At 40.5% G+C, this 17,601-nt stretch overlaps 1 protein-coding gene across 1 annotated transcript in view; it reads right to left on the bottom strand.

Annotated features, from left to right (window-relative positions):
• The window catches only part of LOC143973893 (uncharacterized), a 68,318-nt gene extending 51,988 nt beyond the window's left edge, over nt 1-16,330 (bottom strand). Inside the window, exons 1-4 of the mRNA XM_077474772.1 lie at nt 15,959-16,330; nt 13,635-13,699; nt 12,439-12,608; nt 8,077-8,217 (exon numbers count right to left, since the gene is read on the bottom strand). Coding sequence (XP_077330898.1) covers nt 8,077-8,217; nt 12,439-12,608; nt 13,635-13,699; nt 15,959-16,330 — 748 coding nt within the window. The remainder of the gene's footprint in view (nt 1-8,076; nt 8,218-12,438; nt 12,609-13,634; nt 13,700-15,958) is intronic.
• Between the last annotated feature and the right edge of the window lie 1,271 nt (nt 16,331-17,601).

Raw genomic sequence — 17,601 nt, 5'->3', positions numbered from 1 at the left:
ATGAAGAGATGCTTTCTGATAAAAACGGCTGTTAAAAAAAACATTCCCTACAAATCCCGTTATGGTACTAATATGGTTTAATACTATCTTTATTGGCCCTCTTTTCCCATGACTTATTGAGAGTCGGTTTCATCTAGTATCTTATGGTGAGTTTGTAATGCATACTATTGGGCTTTATTATTATTTTTTATATATATATATATATATATATATATATATATATATATATATATATATATATATATATATATATATTTATTTATTAATTATGTTATCCTTGGTGGTGATCAACTAATTAATTCTAATTGTTTTTCATATACTGTTTCTACTCATATTTCAGAGTTATGTATCTTGCGGGATCTCCTAATATATTTAGATATTAGCCCTTTGGGTTTGGCTCCTATACACAGCGCACACAGTCTCCAGTGGAGGTGCGCCCTTCCGCCATCTTTTGTTTTATGGGATATCCGTTTTGCAAATTCCCACATCATTCAGTAATTGACTTTTGGGTATATTCTGGTACATTGGGATAGTTTATAATAACCTTTCTAACCCTGGTACAAGACTCTTTTATTATGTTACACACGCCCCCATGGCGTTCCTTCCTTTTTAATGTCCTGTTGTACACCGGTGCTCGTCTGTTGCCTAACCAATGTTTCTATATATCTGTTTGATGTGTTATAGCACATATCTACTGATGAATTTTTTGAGATTATTTAATGATATCTTATATTTTATTTCATTAGTCAGTTACATTAAGCTCCAGAAGAAGCGTTTGTTTGAGAGACGCGAAACATGTCGAGCATAACATCGGCACTCAACCCTCATTGATGTTCCACTATCCTTGGATTAATTCTTATTCCATTTATTGGATAATTATGTGGTTGCTCCACTAATATAGAATATTTATATTACACTATTCAAGTGGTAAACACAATTGAGGAATAATTGGTGTGGATATCTGATGATGTTCTTTTTATGTACTGACCATTGTTTTGTCTTTGCAAGATTTTTGTAAATAAAATTATTTTTAAATTATTTCGTTGTTGTGATCCGTGCCTAAAAAAAAATCCATAGCCCATTTTTTTTTTCCTTTTTTCTCTAAACTTAAATGTAGGACGCGGACGTTTGGACTCTTTTTGTAGCCACCTGACCACACAGTGTTTTGATACAATTAAATTCATATAATACACACCTCCTTCTTCTGTTTCCCTCTTCTTTTTCAATCCTATTCTATCAGACCCCCATCCTGGGAGGCCTTGGTTAGTACATCTCTAGGCTATCCTCCTGTGCAAGGCCCGAATCTCATATCTACTCCAAAAGCGTCTCCTGGCTTACAGTTAATACCCGTTTGCCCTCCTTCCTCTTTCCTACCTATCCTCATAGTTTATAGTATGTGTTTCGCTACTGTTAACCTAGCTTGTACTATACCATACTTATTGATTTCTATTATCATAACTGGTACTGTTTCCTATGACTCATAGATACACTCCGAACTTTTAAAAATGCTGATTACATTTGTATGGGTCATACTATATGTATCTTAAAAAACTTTAATAAAGACCTATTGAAAGTGAAAATAGTAAAAAATATTTATATGTCAAATGGGCTGCAGCACTCAGTAAATCAGTAACCAAATACATACAAAATCAATGTGCTGTGCCCAAATAATAGACCTTAAAAAATAACAAAAACGAATAATTAACAGATAAATCAGCAGCTACCTCATAGATAATATGCATGCAATGTCATCTCAATAAAAAAGAAGCGCATACTTAAACCTATGCAAATATAAACATGTGAACATCATATCAGGAAGTATACAAAACATCCACCATAAATAAAATACAGTCCATAAAACTTCTATAAGTCTGTGATTAAACACCCAAGATGCAAATGAAATCCTGTTCGGCAGGAACCGGCCAAGATTCGAGGTGCGTTTGGGCAGGCTGAAAGTACCATGTTGATCCATCACAACCAGCATGCCAGGAGAAGACAATGGCCCGACAGAAGGGATTCCTGCATCAACACTGTCTGTGTTGATGGGGGAATCTAGCAAATTTATTTCCTGCAACCCGTGGTTGCAGGAAAGAAATTTGCTCCATTTTATGGCCAGCCTTACTGTCTCAAGTTCTTGGTTATCTCCTCTTATGAATCAAATCACTTAAAGTGTATATATGAGTATAGAAAATATAAGTACATTACATATTTCTAATGAAAAAGTCATACAATTGTACAAGACAGACTTAAAACAAAAAGGTATGGAAATGGGTAAGCTGCAAACAAAGCAGAGCTTGAATTGTTAGATTGAGGAGGAGGCAGTACTGGATCAATAGATAAATGGGATATTTTAGGATCTGAAGATGTCAAAGGTTGGGGAAGACTAAAAAGATAATTTTGGCTAACCTGGAGAGGATTGTAAAATGTGTAAGATGTGAGAGTTTAAGGAAGCAACAAATACACAGAGGGGTTAGGTAGGAGAATAGGTTGGAATTTTCTTTGCACCTAGCAGATAGTGGAGGGACTGACAAAGAAGAGCGCCATTGAAATCATTTGGGCAGCAGAGTTTAGGATGTACTGGAGTGCAGCCAGTTTGCTGATTGTAGACTAGAAAGTACAATGCTATAGTAGTTAATAATAGTGCTATAATGGTTCCCCATTGACAACGTCACATATGACGAAATGTGTCTGGAGGAGGATACGTGCTGACGTCACCATGCTGTCTCGCTAGGAGGACAGGAGTCTCTATGCAGCCGGCCAGCTTTGCAATTTTATGCGTGATTTTTAAACCTTTAAGATGTAAATGCAATACCATTTTATAAATAATACATTTTCATGAGGCAATGTTACACTATGGTAGTTCTCTTTCCTTTGGGTTACTGCTGAGTGAGTTGCTGATTTAGTGGTCCTGGACTGAGCGGTGCTACCAGTATTTGAATATACCTTTGAGATTATCCATCCATTACCTATCTCTACGGCCTTTGGTGCAAGCAAAGCCTTGGCTGGGCAATAGCCACATGCTGGTTTTGTTTGCAATCTGGTGAGTTTTTCTTCAGGCGGTGGCAGACCTATTGAATTATACTCACTGTGGTCTTAATCGAACAATTGACGTATATTATCACACAATTTTGCCATATGAGAGATGTTCTCTATTTCTACAATCAATTATTTGCTAATTGTACTTTACTAGCATGGCTTCTTCTTTTTTACAATACTATAATAGTATAGTCAAGCGAGAGGACTAAGCTAGGATTGGGGGCATATTCTGCAAATTAAATTAGAGATACTCCCCTTGTCAGACTCCAGTCTGAGCAGGACCTGCAGTCAGTGAGAGCTACTGAGCATTAGTTGTGTCTAAAAAGTGTAATTATTGGTATAAAGAAACAAAAAAACAGAAGATATAAACAAATTACCTTTATTGGCCTTAATTGCCATTATTCACAACGCACTTTTGGCAACGTTTATAAAGCTTCTGTATACTGTCAGCAAAGATCTCTTTAGGAATCGACTGCAGAACTGCTGTCACACATTCTTGGATTGCCACCATGTCCGCAAAACGTGCGCCTTTCATGGCGCTCTCCAGGGGGGGAAACAGAAAGAAGTCTGCAGGTGCCAGATCAGGGTAGAACAGTGGATGATTAGGAACAGGTACACCGTGCTGAGCCAAGAATTGATGCACACAGATTGCACAGTTCAGTGATGCATTATCATGCAGTAACATCCAATCTTGTGCAGCTCTGACCGAACACGGCAGATGTGTTGTAGCAACTGTTTCAAAATGTCCTTGTAGAATGCGGCGTTCTCGGTTTGACTCACGGGAATTAATTCCTTGTGGTTGTTGCCATCGTTGTCGAAGAAAGTGATCAACATTGTCTTGACCTTGGACTTTTGTAGGTGCCTGCTTTTGAGTTTGCAGGGAAGACAGTGAATGACATTCCATCAATTGTCGCTTGGATTCAGGATTGAACTGGTAGCATCAGGGAACATCCCTTGTGACAATGGTTCGAAGAAAGAATGGATCGTGGTCACAAAATCTCCAAAGATTTCCATCTGTTTTGCTTTCTGTTTGTCTGTCAGCTTGTGCTGCACAAACCAGGAACAGGTCTTCCGCTTACCCAAATCTTCGGCGGACGATGGTGTGCACCGTGTCGTTGCTAATGCCCAATTCCTCTGCCATTAATTGTAGAGCCAGTCGCCGATATAATATTTGCCATCCTTCACCACACACTTTTTGCAACATAGTTACATAGTTAGTCAGGTTGAAAAAAGACACAAGTCCATCCAGTGCAACCACAAAAAATAATAATAATAGTATCATACAATCCCATATACCCAATTCTATACCCACAGTTGATCCAGAGGAAGGCAAAAAACCCCAGAAGAGCATGATCCAATTTGCTAAAGCAGGGGAAAAAATTCCTTCCCGATTCCCCGAGAGGCATTTTCCCCGGATCAACTTTACCTATAAATGTTAGTACCCAGTTATATTCTGTACACCTAGGAAATAATCCAGGCCCTTCTTAAAGCAATCCACTGAGCAGGCCAGAACCACCTTTGCAGGGAGTCTATTCCACATTTTCACAGCTCTTACTGTGAAGAAACCTTTCCGTATTTGGAGAGTGCCCCCTTGTCCTCTTTGTTGACTATAAAGTGAATAACTTGACACCAAGTTCACTAAATGTTCATAAAGCATCTGTAAACTGTCAGCAAAGCCCTCTTTAGGAATTGAACCGCAGAACCACTGTCACACATTCTTGGATTGCAGCCATGTCCGCAAAAAGTGCACCTTTCATTGCGCTCTTTTAGGCAGAGATACAGAAAGAAGTCAGCAGGTGCAGGATCTCGGGAGTACGGTGGATGATTGAGAACAGGTACGCTGCGTGTGAATTGGCACACACAGATTGGACAATGCGTAGGTGCATTATCGTGCAGCAACATCCACTGTCCAGTCCTTTGCAACTCTGGCCGAACACGTCAGATGTGTCGTAACAACCGTTTCAAAACTTCCTTGTAGAATGCGGAGTTCATGGGTTTGACCTGCTGGAACAAATTCCTTATGGATGCCATTGTTGTCAGAGAAGGTGATCAACATTGTCTGGACCTTGGACTTTTTCAGGTGGAGTCACCAATCTCGTGCCAACATTTGTTGCACTGGCTTGATCATGTCTGGGGTTCTACTTGTCAATGGCCGACTCAAACATGGCTCATCCTCAGTTGTTTCCTTCCCATTGTGACACCATTTGAACCATAAACACATTTTCTGCTCAAGGCTTCCGTCCCGTACACTTGCACCAACATTTCCTGCATTTCTGTCACCGTTTTCCCCAATTTGTAGCAGATGTTCATTCATTGCTCCATTGCACTGTGACCCTACCTCTCACACAAATCATGTTTGACTGCCTGCAGCTGGTTTATCCTGATGGTCAAGTACACTCCATGGTAGGTGGTGCTTCTCAATGTGTCCCTGGATAGCCATGTGCATGCGCATGCACCGGGCCCATGTTGTCATTGCAATATCGAACCATTCACCAAACTTTAATTTCTTACTTTCTGAATGAGGATGTTATTTATAACACCATCATTCCTGCATCATAAGGATATTAATATTAGTCAATAGCCTCAATGACAACATGTTCTGAACCTGATAAAAATTCCATTTTACCATATGGCCTTCTAAAACAGTAGCTATGCCAATAAAATTCTATTGACAGTAGACAATCAAAATTTTCATTTGTAGACAGTTTTGACTGTTCTACCTAGATTAGATTTGATGTTTGTGTGGAAGAAACCTCTGCATGGGCAACTAACATGCATGTGAACTTTCCATTTAGTTAACAAACGTGGGCTGCCATGCCCTAAAATACAGTTTTGGACTGGCACAACTCATTGTAAACACACCTACTGCTTGAGTTCAATCTCCCCAATGCCACAACTGGTGCTCATATGCAGGCAAGACTGTGGAGTTGAACTTTCAGTTTGTTTCAGTAGTTGTAAAGACTCAAGGTTTTTTACCTTCATGTCTTCTCTGCATGAAGGTAAAAAAACCTTCTGTGTGTAGCAGCCCCCCAACCATTCTAAGGCCCCATACACACTATCAGTTTTTCTGCTGAGTATTTCCTTCAGATTTACCAAAACCATGTAGTTCAAGGGTCTGCCTGATTGCATACAAATGGAAAAACTCCTAAGGTTTGACCTCATATTATAAGGTTTTGGTAAATCTGAGGGAAAAACTCAGCAGAAAAACTGATAGGGTGTATGGGGTTTAATACTTAAGCCCAATTCAGCGATGTGCACAAGAGCCTTGGCTCTCCTGGGTCTCTTCCTCTTCATTGGCTGAGACAGCAGCAGTAGCCTGAACCATTGAGAAGAAAGCAGGGGCGGGGCTGAGCCAAGCTTCCTTGTTTAATGGACACACAGAGCAACAGCTTACGGGCCCTCATAGCAAGCTGCTTGCTATGGGGGGGGGGGTGGGGGTAATAGGCAAGGGAGAGGGGCCAGGAGCGCTAATGAGAGACCCAAGAAGAGGAGGATTAGGGCTACTCTGTGCAAAACGAATGCACAGAGCAGGTAAGTGGGATATGTTTGTTATTTTTAACCCTTAAGGACCGGAAGGATTTGACCCCTTATTGACCAGGCCATACAGCACTGCATCGCTTTAACTGACAACGGTCCTGCAACATTGTACCCAAACAAAATTGATGTCCTTTTTTCCCACAAATAGAGCTTTCTTTTGGTGGTATTTGATCACCTCTGTGGTTTTTATTTTTTGCGCTATAAAAAAAAAAGCGTCAATTTTGAAAGAAAAAAAAAACTATATTTTTTACTTTTTGCTATAATAAATATCACCCCCAAAAAATTGAAAAAAAATTATTTATTCATCAGTTTAGGCCAATATGTATTCTTCTACATTTGGTTAAAAAAAAAAAGTCACAATAAGCATATATTGATTGGTTTGTGCAAAAGTTATAGCATCTACAAAACAGGGGATATCATTTTTATTATTATAATTTTTTTACTAGTTATGGTGGCGATCTGTGATTTTTAGCTGGACTGCAACACTGCAGCAGATAGATCGGACACTTTTTTGGGACCATTGACATTTATACAGCGATCAGAGCTAAAAAAAAATAGCCATTGGTTTCTGCATAAATGTCACTGGCAGGGAAAGAGTTAACACTAGGGGGTGATTAAGGGGTTAAATGTTCCCTAGGGAGGTATTTCTAACTGTGGGGGCAGTGTACTGACAGGGAGTAGAGAGAGCTGTTCCTGATCACTAGGAACAGCAGATCTCTCTCTTCTTCCCTGACAGAAAGGGGATCTGTTTACATTGACAGTTCCCTGCTCGGTCTCACTCTGGAAGGATCCCGGGTCGCCAGCAGAGATCGCGGCCGCTGGCCATGCGCATTGGCTCCTGCTTCGCATACGCGCACCATGGAGCTCTTAAAGCGGCCGATGTACAGCTAAGGCGATTCACGCAGCCATGCCAAGCTGCTGCAATATAACGACGGCAGCAGGTCAGCAAAAAAAAAAAATTGCCTTTAATATCCCTTTAAAAAAAAAAAAGAGGTCTGCCATGCCCTAAAATACAGTTTTGGACTGGTGCAACTCATTGTAAATGCAACTACTGCTTGTGTTTAATCTCCTCCATGCCACACCATGCACAAACAGAATAACAGCCTTTTTGAATTGTCACTTTTATACAGTACCCATATACTATACAGTACTAATGTATATATTACTGCTTGATTTAAAGTATGGCCACAAGCCACGCCACGTCACGTTATTACCAAGGTTACACTCATTTGAGCTAAAACTGGTACATGCACTGACCTACTAACCTACTCGCTATTTATTATATGTGAAACTTAGAACGAGACAATAAAATCAACACTCCTTTCAGTTCATTATTATCCCTTTGCATCATGTTGGCTCATGTACAAGTATTTCTTGTTACTATTAATTATTACAGTGAACCTTCTAGTATTACTTGTTATACGCAGAAACAAAACATTATTCTTAAATGAGACACACATAATTGCTAACACTGGGAGAAACAGTAAGTGGCTGGGACTGTACCTCCATAGACACATTGGTGTCCACATCCTGTATCACAGCATCTCAATTTCCCTGGGCAATCACTGTCACTGGAACAATTGTTATCACAGGGAGTTGTAAAATCTCTTATTACAACTGGCTTTGGACATAAGCCTTGTTTACCTGCAGATAAAAATAAAGAGAGAAAACGAACTCAAATTCTGAAAATTGTTACAATTGTTATAAATCAGCACTCAGTGTACAGGATACTATATCACATTTGTACCAGAAGAGGCAAGACTGGAATAATAACTTTGTACAGTTTATTATTTTATGAAGCTGTGTTTTTGCTTGATATGATTTGTAGTAATATTGTGTTATCTCCTGAGTTTAATGGTTTGTAGAATACATTTAAAACTAATCTTGTCACATGAGACTAGACTGTAGTGTTGTAAAAAAGTCAGAAGCAATCTGGAAATCTTTAAAAGATCCATGCTGCTTTGTTTCTAAGTAATTAGCAGAAACAGAAAATAAGTCTTGTGCCGCGTACACACGGCCGGACTTTCCAGCAGACTAGGTCCAACGGCCTTCCCGACGGACTTTCAGCGAAGTTCCGACTGACTTTCCGAACGAACGGACTTGGCCACACAGGAACGGACTAAGTCAGTTTGAAAGTCCGTTCATTTTGAACGTGATGATGTAAATGGGACTAAACAAGGAAGTTCAATAGCCAGTAGCCAATAGCTTCCCTTGCATTGTATTTGGTCAGTCGGACCAGCAAATAGACGAACGTTTTTCACGATTTTTAGTCCGTCAGAATTGAGTCTGTTGGATAGATTTGAAACACGTTCTATTTCTAGGGCCGTAGGATTTATTTTTTGAAAAACGTGTCTGACGGACTAATCCCTTTTGGACCTAGTCTGCTGGAAAGTCCGGTCGTGTGTATGCGGCATAAGAAACAGTTCAGTCCTATAAAACGAAACATTGAGTACTGAAAAGTTCAATGACACGGCCTGTATTTGGGCTAACAGTACAAAGGGGTCCTGAAAAATGTACTTTTAATCCAAATACAAAAGTTGCTGTTATTGAAAGTAGTAGTACTTGGCTTTTAAGGTCTTGGCAATCAGTTTTTTTTTCATTTCCAGTCCCCAGCCAAAATCTACATGTATTTAAAGACACTGGCACACCCTATGCCAGAAACTAAAGGTGATTACTTAAAGTGACTGTATACAATCACCTTGTAAAACAACTCATTCCGCTTAAAATAGAAATGAAACGCAAAACATTTTTATATAGCTATAAAAAAAATTATAAATACCCGTTTTTATAAGCGATCACATTCCCTCTGTTCTCAGTTGTATGGAGCATTTTACCCAGCCATTGCCTCCCCTTCCTGGTTTCTGGCCTGGTGCTCTTCTGGTCTTTTCTACCATTTGACTACTAACTCTACCTTCAAAACCTTTTTCACCCTGCAGGAAATGCATGGCCTGTCTAACTTGGAACAATTCCATTGCTTACAAATAAGACACCTCTTCTCCCTCTTTTTTGCCCTGTCTACCCTCTACCGTCACCTCACTTTCTTCGAAAGTGCCTATAAGAAGGATCCCCATGCCCCAGGCCTCATCTCACCAATTGCTGAACAAGCCAGATTCCCACCCACCCTCCTATACATCTTACTGGGAAAGAGACATGGAGATCTTCTCAAGCCGCGTACACACGGGCGGACTGTATTGCCTACTTAGTCCGTTGAAACACATTTCAGCGGACAGTCCGCTCGTGTGTGGGCTTCAGCGGACTTTTTCAGCGTGCAGTCTGGCGTACTAAGTATTTCGGAATTTTCGAAATACTGTCCGTCATACTTTGGTTTCAGCGGACAATCCGCTCGTCAGTAGGCTAGTTCGACGGACTAAGAATGGCGCATGCTCAGAAAGGATTTACACGGCGAAAGGTTGCATTGCTGTGTATTGGACTTCCTATTTCTAGTCCCGTCGTACGTGCTCTACACGTCATCGCGCAAGCTTTCGATGGACTGTTTGTGCATCCGTGTGTGGTCAAGTCCGTTCATTTGAAAGTAGGACGGACTGTCCATCGGATTGTATGACGGACTAAGTAGGCCATACAGTCCGCCCGTGTGTACGCGGCTTTAGAACACATAGCGTGGCCAGAGGTTTGGGCGGCCACCAAGTCTTCAGTTCTGAACATAGCAGCACTAGAAGCTAACTACAAAATCCTTACCTATTGGTATCTGGTCCCCCCTAGGCTTGCTAAATATGTACCAAATGATTCTCCCAAATGCTTTCAAGGCTGCGATGAAATAGGTACCCACCTCCACATATGGTGCACCTGTCCCATAGTGCAGAACTTCTAGGCTGATGTGTACCGGATCAACTCCACGTTAATGGCAGCTGAGCTGCCCCCAAATCCACTCTCAGCTGTATTGAACACATGACCTCTTAACTTAACACTGGTTGAACACAAACTATTTAAAGTGGCCACAGCTGCCAAACAAACTATTGCAAAAGCCTGGAACACTAGCACTCTTAAACATAGTGGAAACAAAAAAACAAAGTCACTAAGGCTATAATCCATGCTAATCTAGAGGCGGCTATATGAGACAGAGTCGAGCATTATACCAAATTATAACAACCCTGGGTGCCCCATTTTCTTCTCCCTCAATTTGCTGCTGTGACGGCAGAGCTATTTCCTTGAACCTAATCTGGCTCTTCTACAGGTATAGCCATGAGTAGACCCTCTAGACTTTCCCCATGCCCTTCTCTCCTATACTCTTCTGTTACTCTTCTCTGTTTACATTGCTTTATCAGTTGAGAGTGAACAATTGTCCAGTGCCCAAATCTCTAGGCAAACTACTGATTTCAAAGTGATGTGCAACCCCCCCCCCCCCCCCCCCCCACCAAAAGGCATACCTTACATTACCCTTATACAAGAAAGTGGTATTAAACCCAAAAGGAAACATTTATTATATTGCATCTTAAAGAAATGTGGTGGCTGCATTCGTTTTCTTTTTTAGGTTTTCTTTCCCTTTCATCTGGTGATCTGATCGGTGAGTCTGTTGTTTTCATCAGAACAAGCTCTAATGCAAATGTTTCAATTAGAGAGTTCACACAAAACCATTTACCACTGATAGGGATGCTTACAATGATCAGCTTTTATTTATTTCTGCAAAAACCCTTATCCCAAAAGAAAAACATGCTTTAACTGCTTGTGTAACTGCTGGGTGACCTGAAGGCTCGCTTCAATTTGTTAGTGTATTTAAATCTGCTAGTACAGATAACACACCCCTCCTCCTAGACTGACAATGCTGCTGTCCAACAGTGCCCCTGTGTTGCACTTCAATACAGGAGGTGTGTTACTGGCCAGATCACTGGGTGAAAACAGAAGGGAAAAAGCCTAAAAAAGGAAAACGAATGCAGCCACCACATATATGTGGATATAGGGTAAACTCCAATATATAATTATTATTTTTTTGTTTTGGGATTAATACCACTTTAGCTGTAGAAACTGCTTTGTGTACATGATTATTTAAACACAGAAAATAGCTGTTAAAACATGAAATTCTTTATTTGTTCTTTGTTACTTTTCTACTTAGTGTATAAAGATGGATATGTCTCTTACAGTAATTTCATTTATGCATTTTTTTCCTGTGTATAAAAGCAACAACGCACTAATGCAATCCTTTTAAAGTAATAATTCCGAAAAAAAAAAAGACTTCCAGTGTCACAAAGGCCTCAGCTGATAACGCTCTCTACATTACTTCCACCAAGCTCCTGTTTACAAAACCTATTCTTATAAATGGGGTGATGTATAACCTCTCTGCTAATGCATATTGCTGGATGTACAAATCAAACATACAGTATATATGTAAAATGATCATTGCTGTTATGCTTCTGCCATCTGTTTTGAAATTCTAAACTATGAACTTTTCTGAAAAGCAACAAAATTACAGGTCAAGGATTCCTACCAACAGCAGATATTTCAATTCTCTTATCACAACTTTGTTTTATCACTGACGTTTCAATATGGTAACTTTATTTTAAATCGGGTTAACAGAACGATTGTTTTTTTTTTTCTATTGATGGACTTAGAAATATCACATTAGGCTGATTCATATAGCTATGTCATAAAAGCAACAACAATGCTAATATTGCAGAGCTAAAAATAGAAACTTTTTTTGCACATAATGTCTATATTTATTTAGAATGTATCTAAGATTCATTTATTATTGTTTTTAATCTGTAAAACAAAGTTTGACTTATCACTGATGTGCATATAAATAGAGGCAACATTTACGCAGATGACAAATTAAAAAAACATACAAAAATAAATGTTAAATCTCATACTTATCCCAGTTTCATAATATAAAAAGTAGTTTGTCATTTTACTTACTCATTTTGCTTTTTGTAGTCATACATTTCACTTCCACCCAAAGAAGCAACAAAACAAACATGAAAAGACAATGATATGGTCTCATTTTGTTTTCCAGCACAGGACTTTCTGTAAGAACTGATTTCCAGTAAGATGCAACAATGTCAGCTTTCAGGAAGGGATAGACACACCTTATATATTATAGAGACACATCCCATATTTCTAGATTTACAACATATACACATTGTCCCTCCCATTCCAAATGAGGCTGGGAATAATTGCACACATTTACAGTCATAATACACATGCTAGAGCAATATACTATATTAATATATTATAATATTAAGGAAAATTGTTATCCATACTTACCGTAATTTTCCTTTCCTGGATCCTCCCCATGTCAGCCTACTATGGGTCAGCTCCACCCTCTCTGACCCCTCCAGGACCACCTCTTTCTTAGCCCATAAAGGGCAGCTGTCTGCCCACACCAGTGTTCAAAAATACCCGCCTTGCGATAGATAAACCGGGTGGAAATCTCCAGCTGACATGGGGAGGATCCAGGAAAGGAAAGTATGGATAACAATTTTCCTTATTCCTGGACCTCCCCATGTGAGCCTACCATGGGATGTACCAAGCAATATTAAGAAGGGAGGGAATACAAAAATAAAAAATAAGCCAAACCCTCAATGCAATGCTACTCACATTTTTTAATGGACAACAGCCACTGTAATAACCGTAGAGCCAAATATTTCCTCAGGCGGACAAGCCGAATTAAGCCTGTAATGCCTAATAAAAAGTGTTGGGCATGCTCCAGCTTGCTGCTCCACAAACTACCTCAGGGGCGACCTTCACGCATGCTGCCCAGGATGCTGCCATACCCCTCATCGAATGTGCTTTGATCTCTGAAGGAGGAGAAAGGCCCAGCATTCTGTATGCAATATGCCTGGTCTTGACAGTCCAGGAAGACGCAACTCTAAATGTTGCTGGCATACCCTTTTAAGGCCCCATTGGGAAAACATACAGCTGATCTTGTTTTGAAAGCTTTTAGTCCATTTCAGGTAGGTTGATACCGCAGAGACCAGGTCTAACCTACTCCACTCATCAGCAGTATCCGCTAGAAAGGCTGGGAGAATGATCTCCCAGTTCATACAAAATTATGTGGCCACCTTAGGTAGAAAGCTCGCTACAGGCCTAAGGACTATCTTGTCTGGGAGCACCAAACAATATGGTTCTTTAGATGAGAAGGTGCACGACTCTGAGACTCTTCTGACCAAGACAACGTCTAGCAAAAAACAAAAACAGAAAAACTGAAACGATGAACAAGAGAAAGATTGGTCAAACGGGTGAACCAGCAAAGTTCTCAAGACTAGCGTTAAGTCCCATTTTGGAAAAAAACGATTTCAATGGAGGTCTGATTTCTATGGCTGCCCCTAAAAATCAGATCACCAATGGATGTAGAGCACATCTTGTACATGACATAGCTGACAAGGCAGGGATTTGACCCTTCAGGGAATTATAAAAAAGAAAAAGCAGTAACACCCCACTAAAGGGTCAGAGGGCGCTGATCACCCCTAGTATGTATAAAAAACAAAGAAAAAGGAATATCCCCTAAATGGGGTTTTTTAGCAGCATATATTACCTGTAAAAGCTAATATACATACACAGTAGGAATAACTACTGAAATACAGCGAATAGTTTGTAGTACAAATATTTATTAATAAAAAAAGAGAATTAAATAGGTGACACAATGGTCAAGGATTGAACTCCACTTGGTGGATAAAATGTATAGTTGTACATATATGAACAAAAGTTAATTATGTCATATGAACCCTATATATCTGTATACACAGTAAAAAATAATAGATAATGATAACCCTGATGCGTTTCGACCCTCTCAGGGGTCTTCTTCAGAAGGTTTATCTATTATAAAAGAGAAAACAAACATAAATATATATCCATACACTGTACATTATGGTATACTAGAAACAACCTGCTGTAGGCAGAGTGTATATCTAATATAGTAATATTATATAGTTACCAATTAATATACATCACGGGTGATACCTATATGATCCACAGTGGAGATCCTCTTTAGAAGACATAGGTAATCTCAACCACTTCTCTCATATCCTTCATAGATGTGCTGAGACTTATATAGCTGGTATTAGTCGCTGTGCCCTACCATCAAGGGAGGGAAGGGAAAACGGAATCCAAAATGGGATGGCTTGCGAGGGATCACATCCCTAATTCCACCTCCAATGTGTTACATGGAGGGGAGTATAGACGTAGGCAGCCAAGGGTCAGAGGAGACACCCTGCAGTAGGATAGAATATAAAAAATATATAAAGTACGCTGATTAAGTACTGCCCACTCTATAGATAAAGGAGGGGGCTCCACCCAGATAGTGTGTAAAGGGGGGGTACTAGGAAACTTATACATTGGTGCTCAAAGAAGGAGAAGGTCCTTCTTTGAGCACCAACGTATAAGTTTCCTAGTACCCCCCCTTTTACACACTATCTGGGTGGAGCCCCCTCCTTTATCTATAGAGTGGGCAGTACTTAATCAGCGTACTTTATATATTTTTTATATTCTATCCTACTGCAGGGTGTCTCCTCTGACCCTTGGCTGCCTACGTCTATACTCCCCTCCATGTAACACATTGGAGGTGGAATTAGGGATGTGGTCCCTCACAAGCCATCCTGTTTTGGACTCCGTTTTCCCTTCCCTCCCTTGATGGTAGGGCACAGCGACTAATACCAGCTATATAAGTCTCGGCACATCTATGAAGGATATGAGAGAAGTGGTTGAGATTACCTATGTCTTCTAAAGAGGATCTCCACTGTGGATCATATAGGTATCACCCGTGATGTATATTAATTGGTAACTATATAATATTACTATATTAGATATACACTCTGCCTACAGCAGGTTGTTTCTAGTATACCATAATGTACAGTGTATGGATATATATTTATGTTTGTTTTCTCTTTTATAATAGATAAACCTTCTGAAGAAGACCCCTGAGAGGGTCGAAACGCATCAGGGTTATCATTATCTATTATTTTTTACTGTGTATACAGATATATAGGGTTCATATGACATAATTAACTTTTGTCCATATATGTACAACTATACATTTTATCCACCAAGTGGAGTTCAATCCTTGACCATTGTGTCACCTATTTAATTCTCTTTTTTTATTAATAAATATTTGTACTACAAACTATTCGCTGTATTTCAGTAGTTATTCCTACTGTGTATGTATATTAGCTTTTACAGGTAATATATGCTGCTAAAAAAAAACATTTAGGGGATATTCCTTTTTCTTTGTTCTTCAGGGAATTATAAGCTAACCCTTTATCGAGACCACTCTGCAGAAACTCCAAAATGTTTTATACTGAAGGAGATCCAAGGTCCCAACCCCTTTCTGTAGTATTCCAGATCCGGTGATAGGTTACATTCATGGACCTCTTACGAGCCTGTAATAATGACTCCACTACACAGCCCGAGAGATCCAAGCCAGTTAAAGCCCCCCTCTCACTTCCAAGTCATTAACTTCAACCTCCTGGGGTTCGGGTGTCAGGCCCCACTCTGCAGAAAGAGATTCTGATAAAGAGGCAGTGGGATTGGTGAGCCCGACTTTATCCTCCAAGCAAAAGGGAACCACGGCTTCCTGAGCCAGTAAGGTAGGACTACTATTGCTGTGACCCTTTCTCGCTGAATCTTCAGCAGGATTGAGAGCCAATGGAAGCAGCAAGAACACATACACCAAGAAGAAGTTCCAAGGCCTGGACAAAGCACCCTGACCCAACGCTTGTGGATGCCAGGTCCGGGAGAAGAAGCAAGGAAGTTGACAATTCTCCTTGCCATAAGATCTATCAAAGGCATCCCCCAGACCCTGAAGGTCTTGCATAGGTACTTGGAGTTGAGGCCCCATTTGCTGTGATCCCCAATACATGCACTCAAGCGATCTGCTAAAACATTCCCGGGCCCTGGGAGATCAGATGCTGTAAGAGAGCTGAGATTATTCTTCTGCCCATAGGAAGATTTGACATGCGACCTGAAGGAGAGAGCGACTTCTTGTGCCCCGTCGATGAGACACATAAGCCCCTGTAGTTTTGTTGTCCAAAAGAATCTTGACAGCTCAACCTCGCAACATAGTTTGGAGTGCTCAGAGAGCGCATCTGACAGAATCCAATCCCAGGAAATCTGAAATCTTCACCCCACAAAGGTTCCATTGGCCTTGAACCTGCTGTCCCAGGCAGCGTGCCTTCCAGACTGGCATTGGTCATCACCACTATTGGTTCTGAGGCCTTCAACGGAACTCTGTGGGAAAGATTGCGAGCTACTGACCACCAAACCAGGGACCAGATTATCGGAATCAACAGATTTTCCCTGAACAAAAAGTGACAAACCCGCTGAATTGCTGATTCTAAAGTATTCCCAAAGAGTAGCTTTGGTCAAGTGGAACCGAACACAGACTTTGCTTAGGAGCCTTACTGGCCGACCAATGCTTTAACCATAAGGCTTTGTAGGCTGTGATGGAATGAGCCATTATCTTTGCTGTCATCTTGTCCTGGTTGACAGCCACTTCCGCCACAAACTCTACAACAGTCTTGACAAACTGCAAAGGGGAAGAACTGCCTCTTCCCAAACTTTCATCCCAACATCCATCCACCAGCTCTGTTACCCACACCCGCTGGTATGTGCAAGATGCACATACCAGCTTTCCTGGGAGGATCTCAGCTGAGCAGGCCCAACAGGATCTTTCTTCTGCCTGGGCTGGTGATGAAGACCTATCCAAAGAAGAGGATCTTCTTCTGTGTCTGCTCCCGGATTTGCTCTTTCTAGAGGCTTTCCGATGTCTTGACCTCTCTTGGCTCGTGTCCTAGCGACTAAAGTGGGGTAAGGGCGAGGGAGATCTGGAATGCCGTGACGACAGGCGCCTATCCATCAGCATGCAACTCTGCGACTTATCATGTCTAGTCCCTTTTTTACTTCATTGAGGCTGGAATGCTGATTTGGAACCTCTTTGCGTTTACTAGGCCCTTCTCTGTTAAAAAAAAAAAAAGTTAATAAAATACAATCAAAATAAACTTCTCCATCTGAATCTTCAGTGTTTAGGCAGCTAGGCAGGCAATCACAATTTCCCAGACCTATAAGGCACAGGATAATATAAATATT

The sequence above is a fragment of the Lithobates pipiens genome, unplaced genomic scaffold (genome assembly GCF_037356315.1).
Source record: "Lithobates pipiens isolate NorthernLeopardFrog02 unplaced genomic scaffold, aLitPip1_a1.2 Scaffold_13, whole genome shotgun sequence".
Taxonomy (NCBI): domain Eukaryota; kingdom Metazoa; phylum Chordata; class Amphibia; order Anura; family Ranidae; genus Lithobates; species Lithobates pipiens.
The sequence above is the reverse complement of the archived record's forward strand: the minus strand, read 5'-3'. Positions and strand labels throughout refer to the sequence as shown.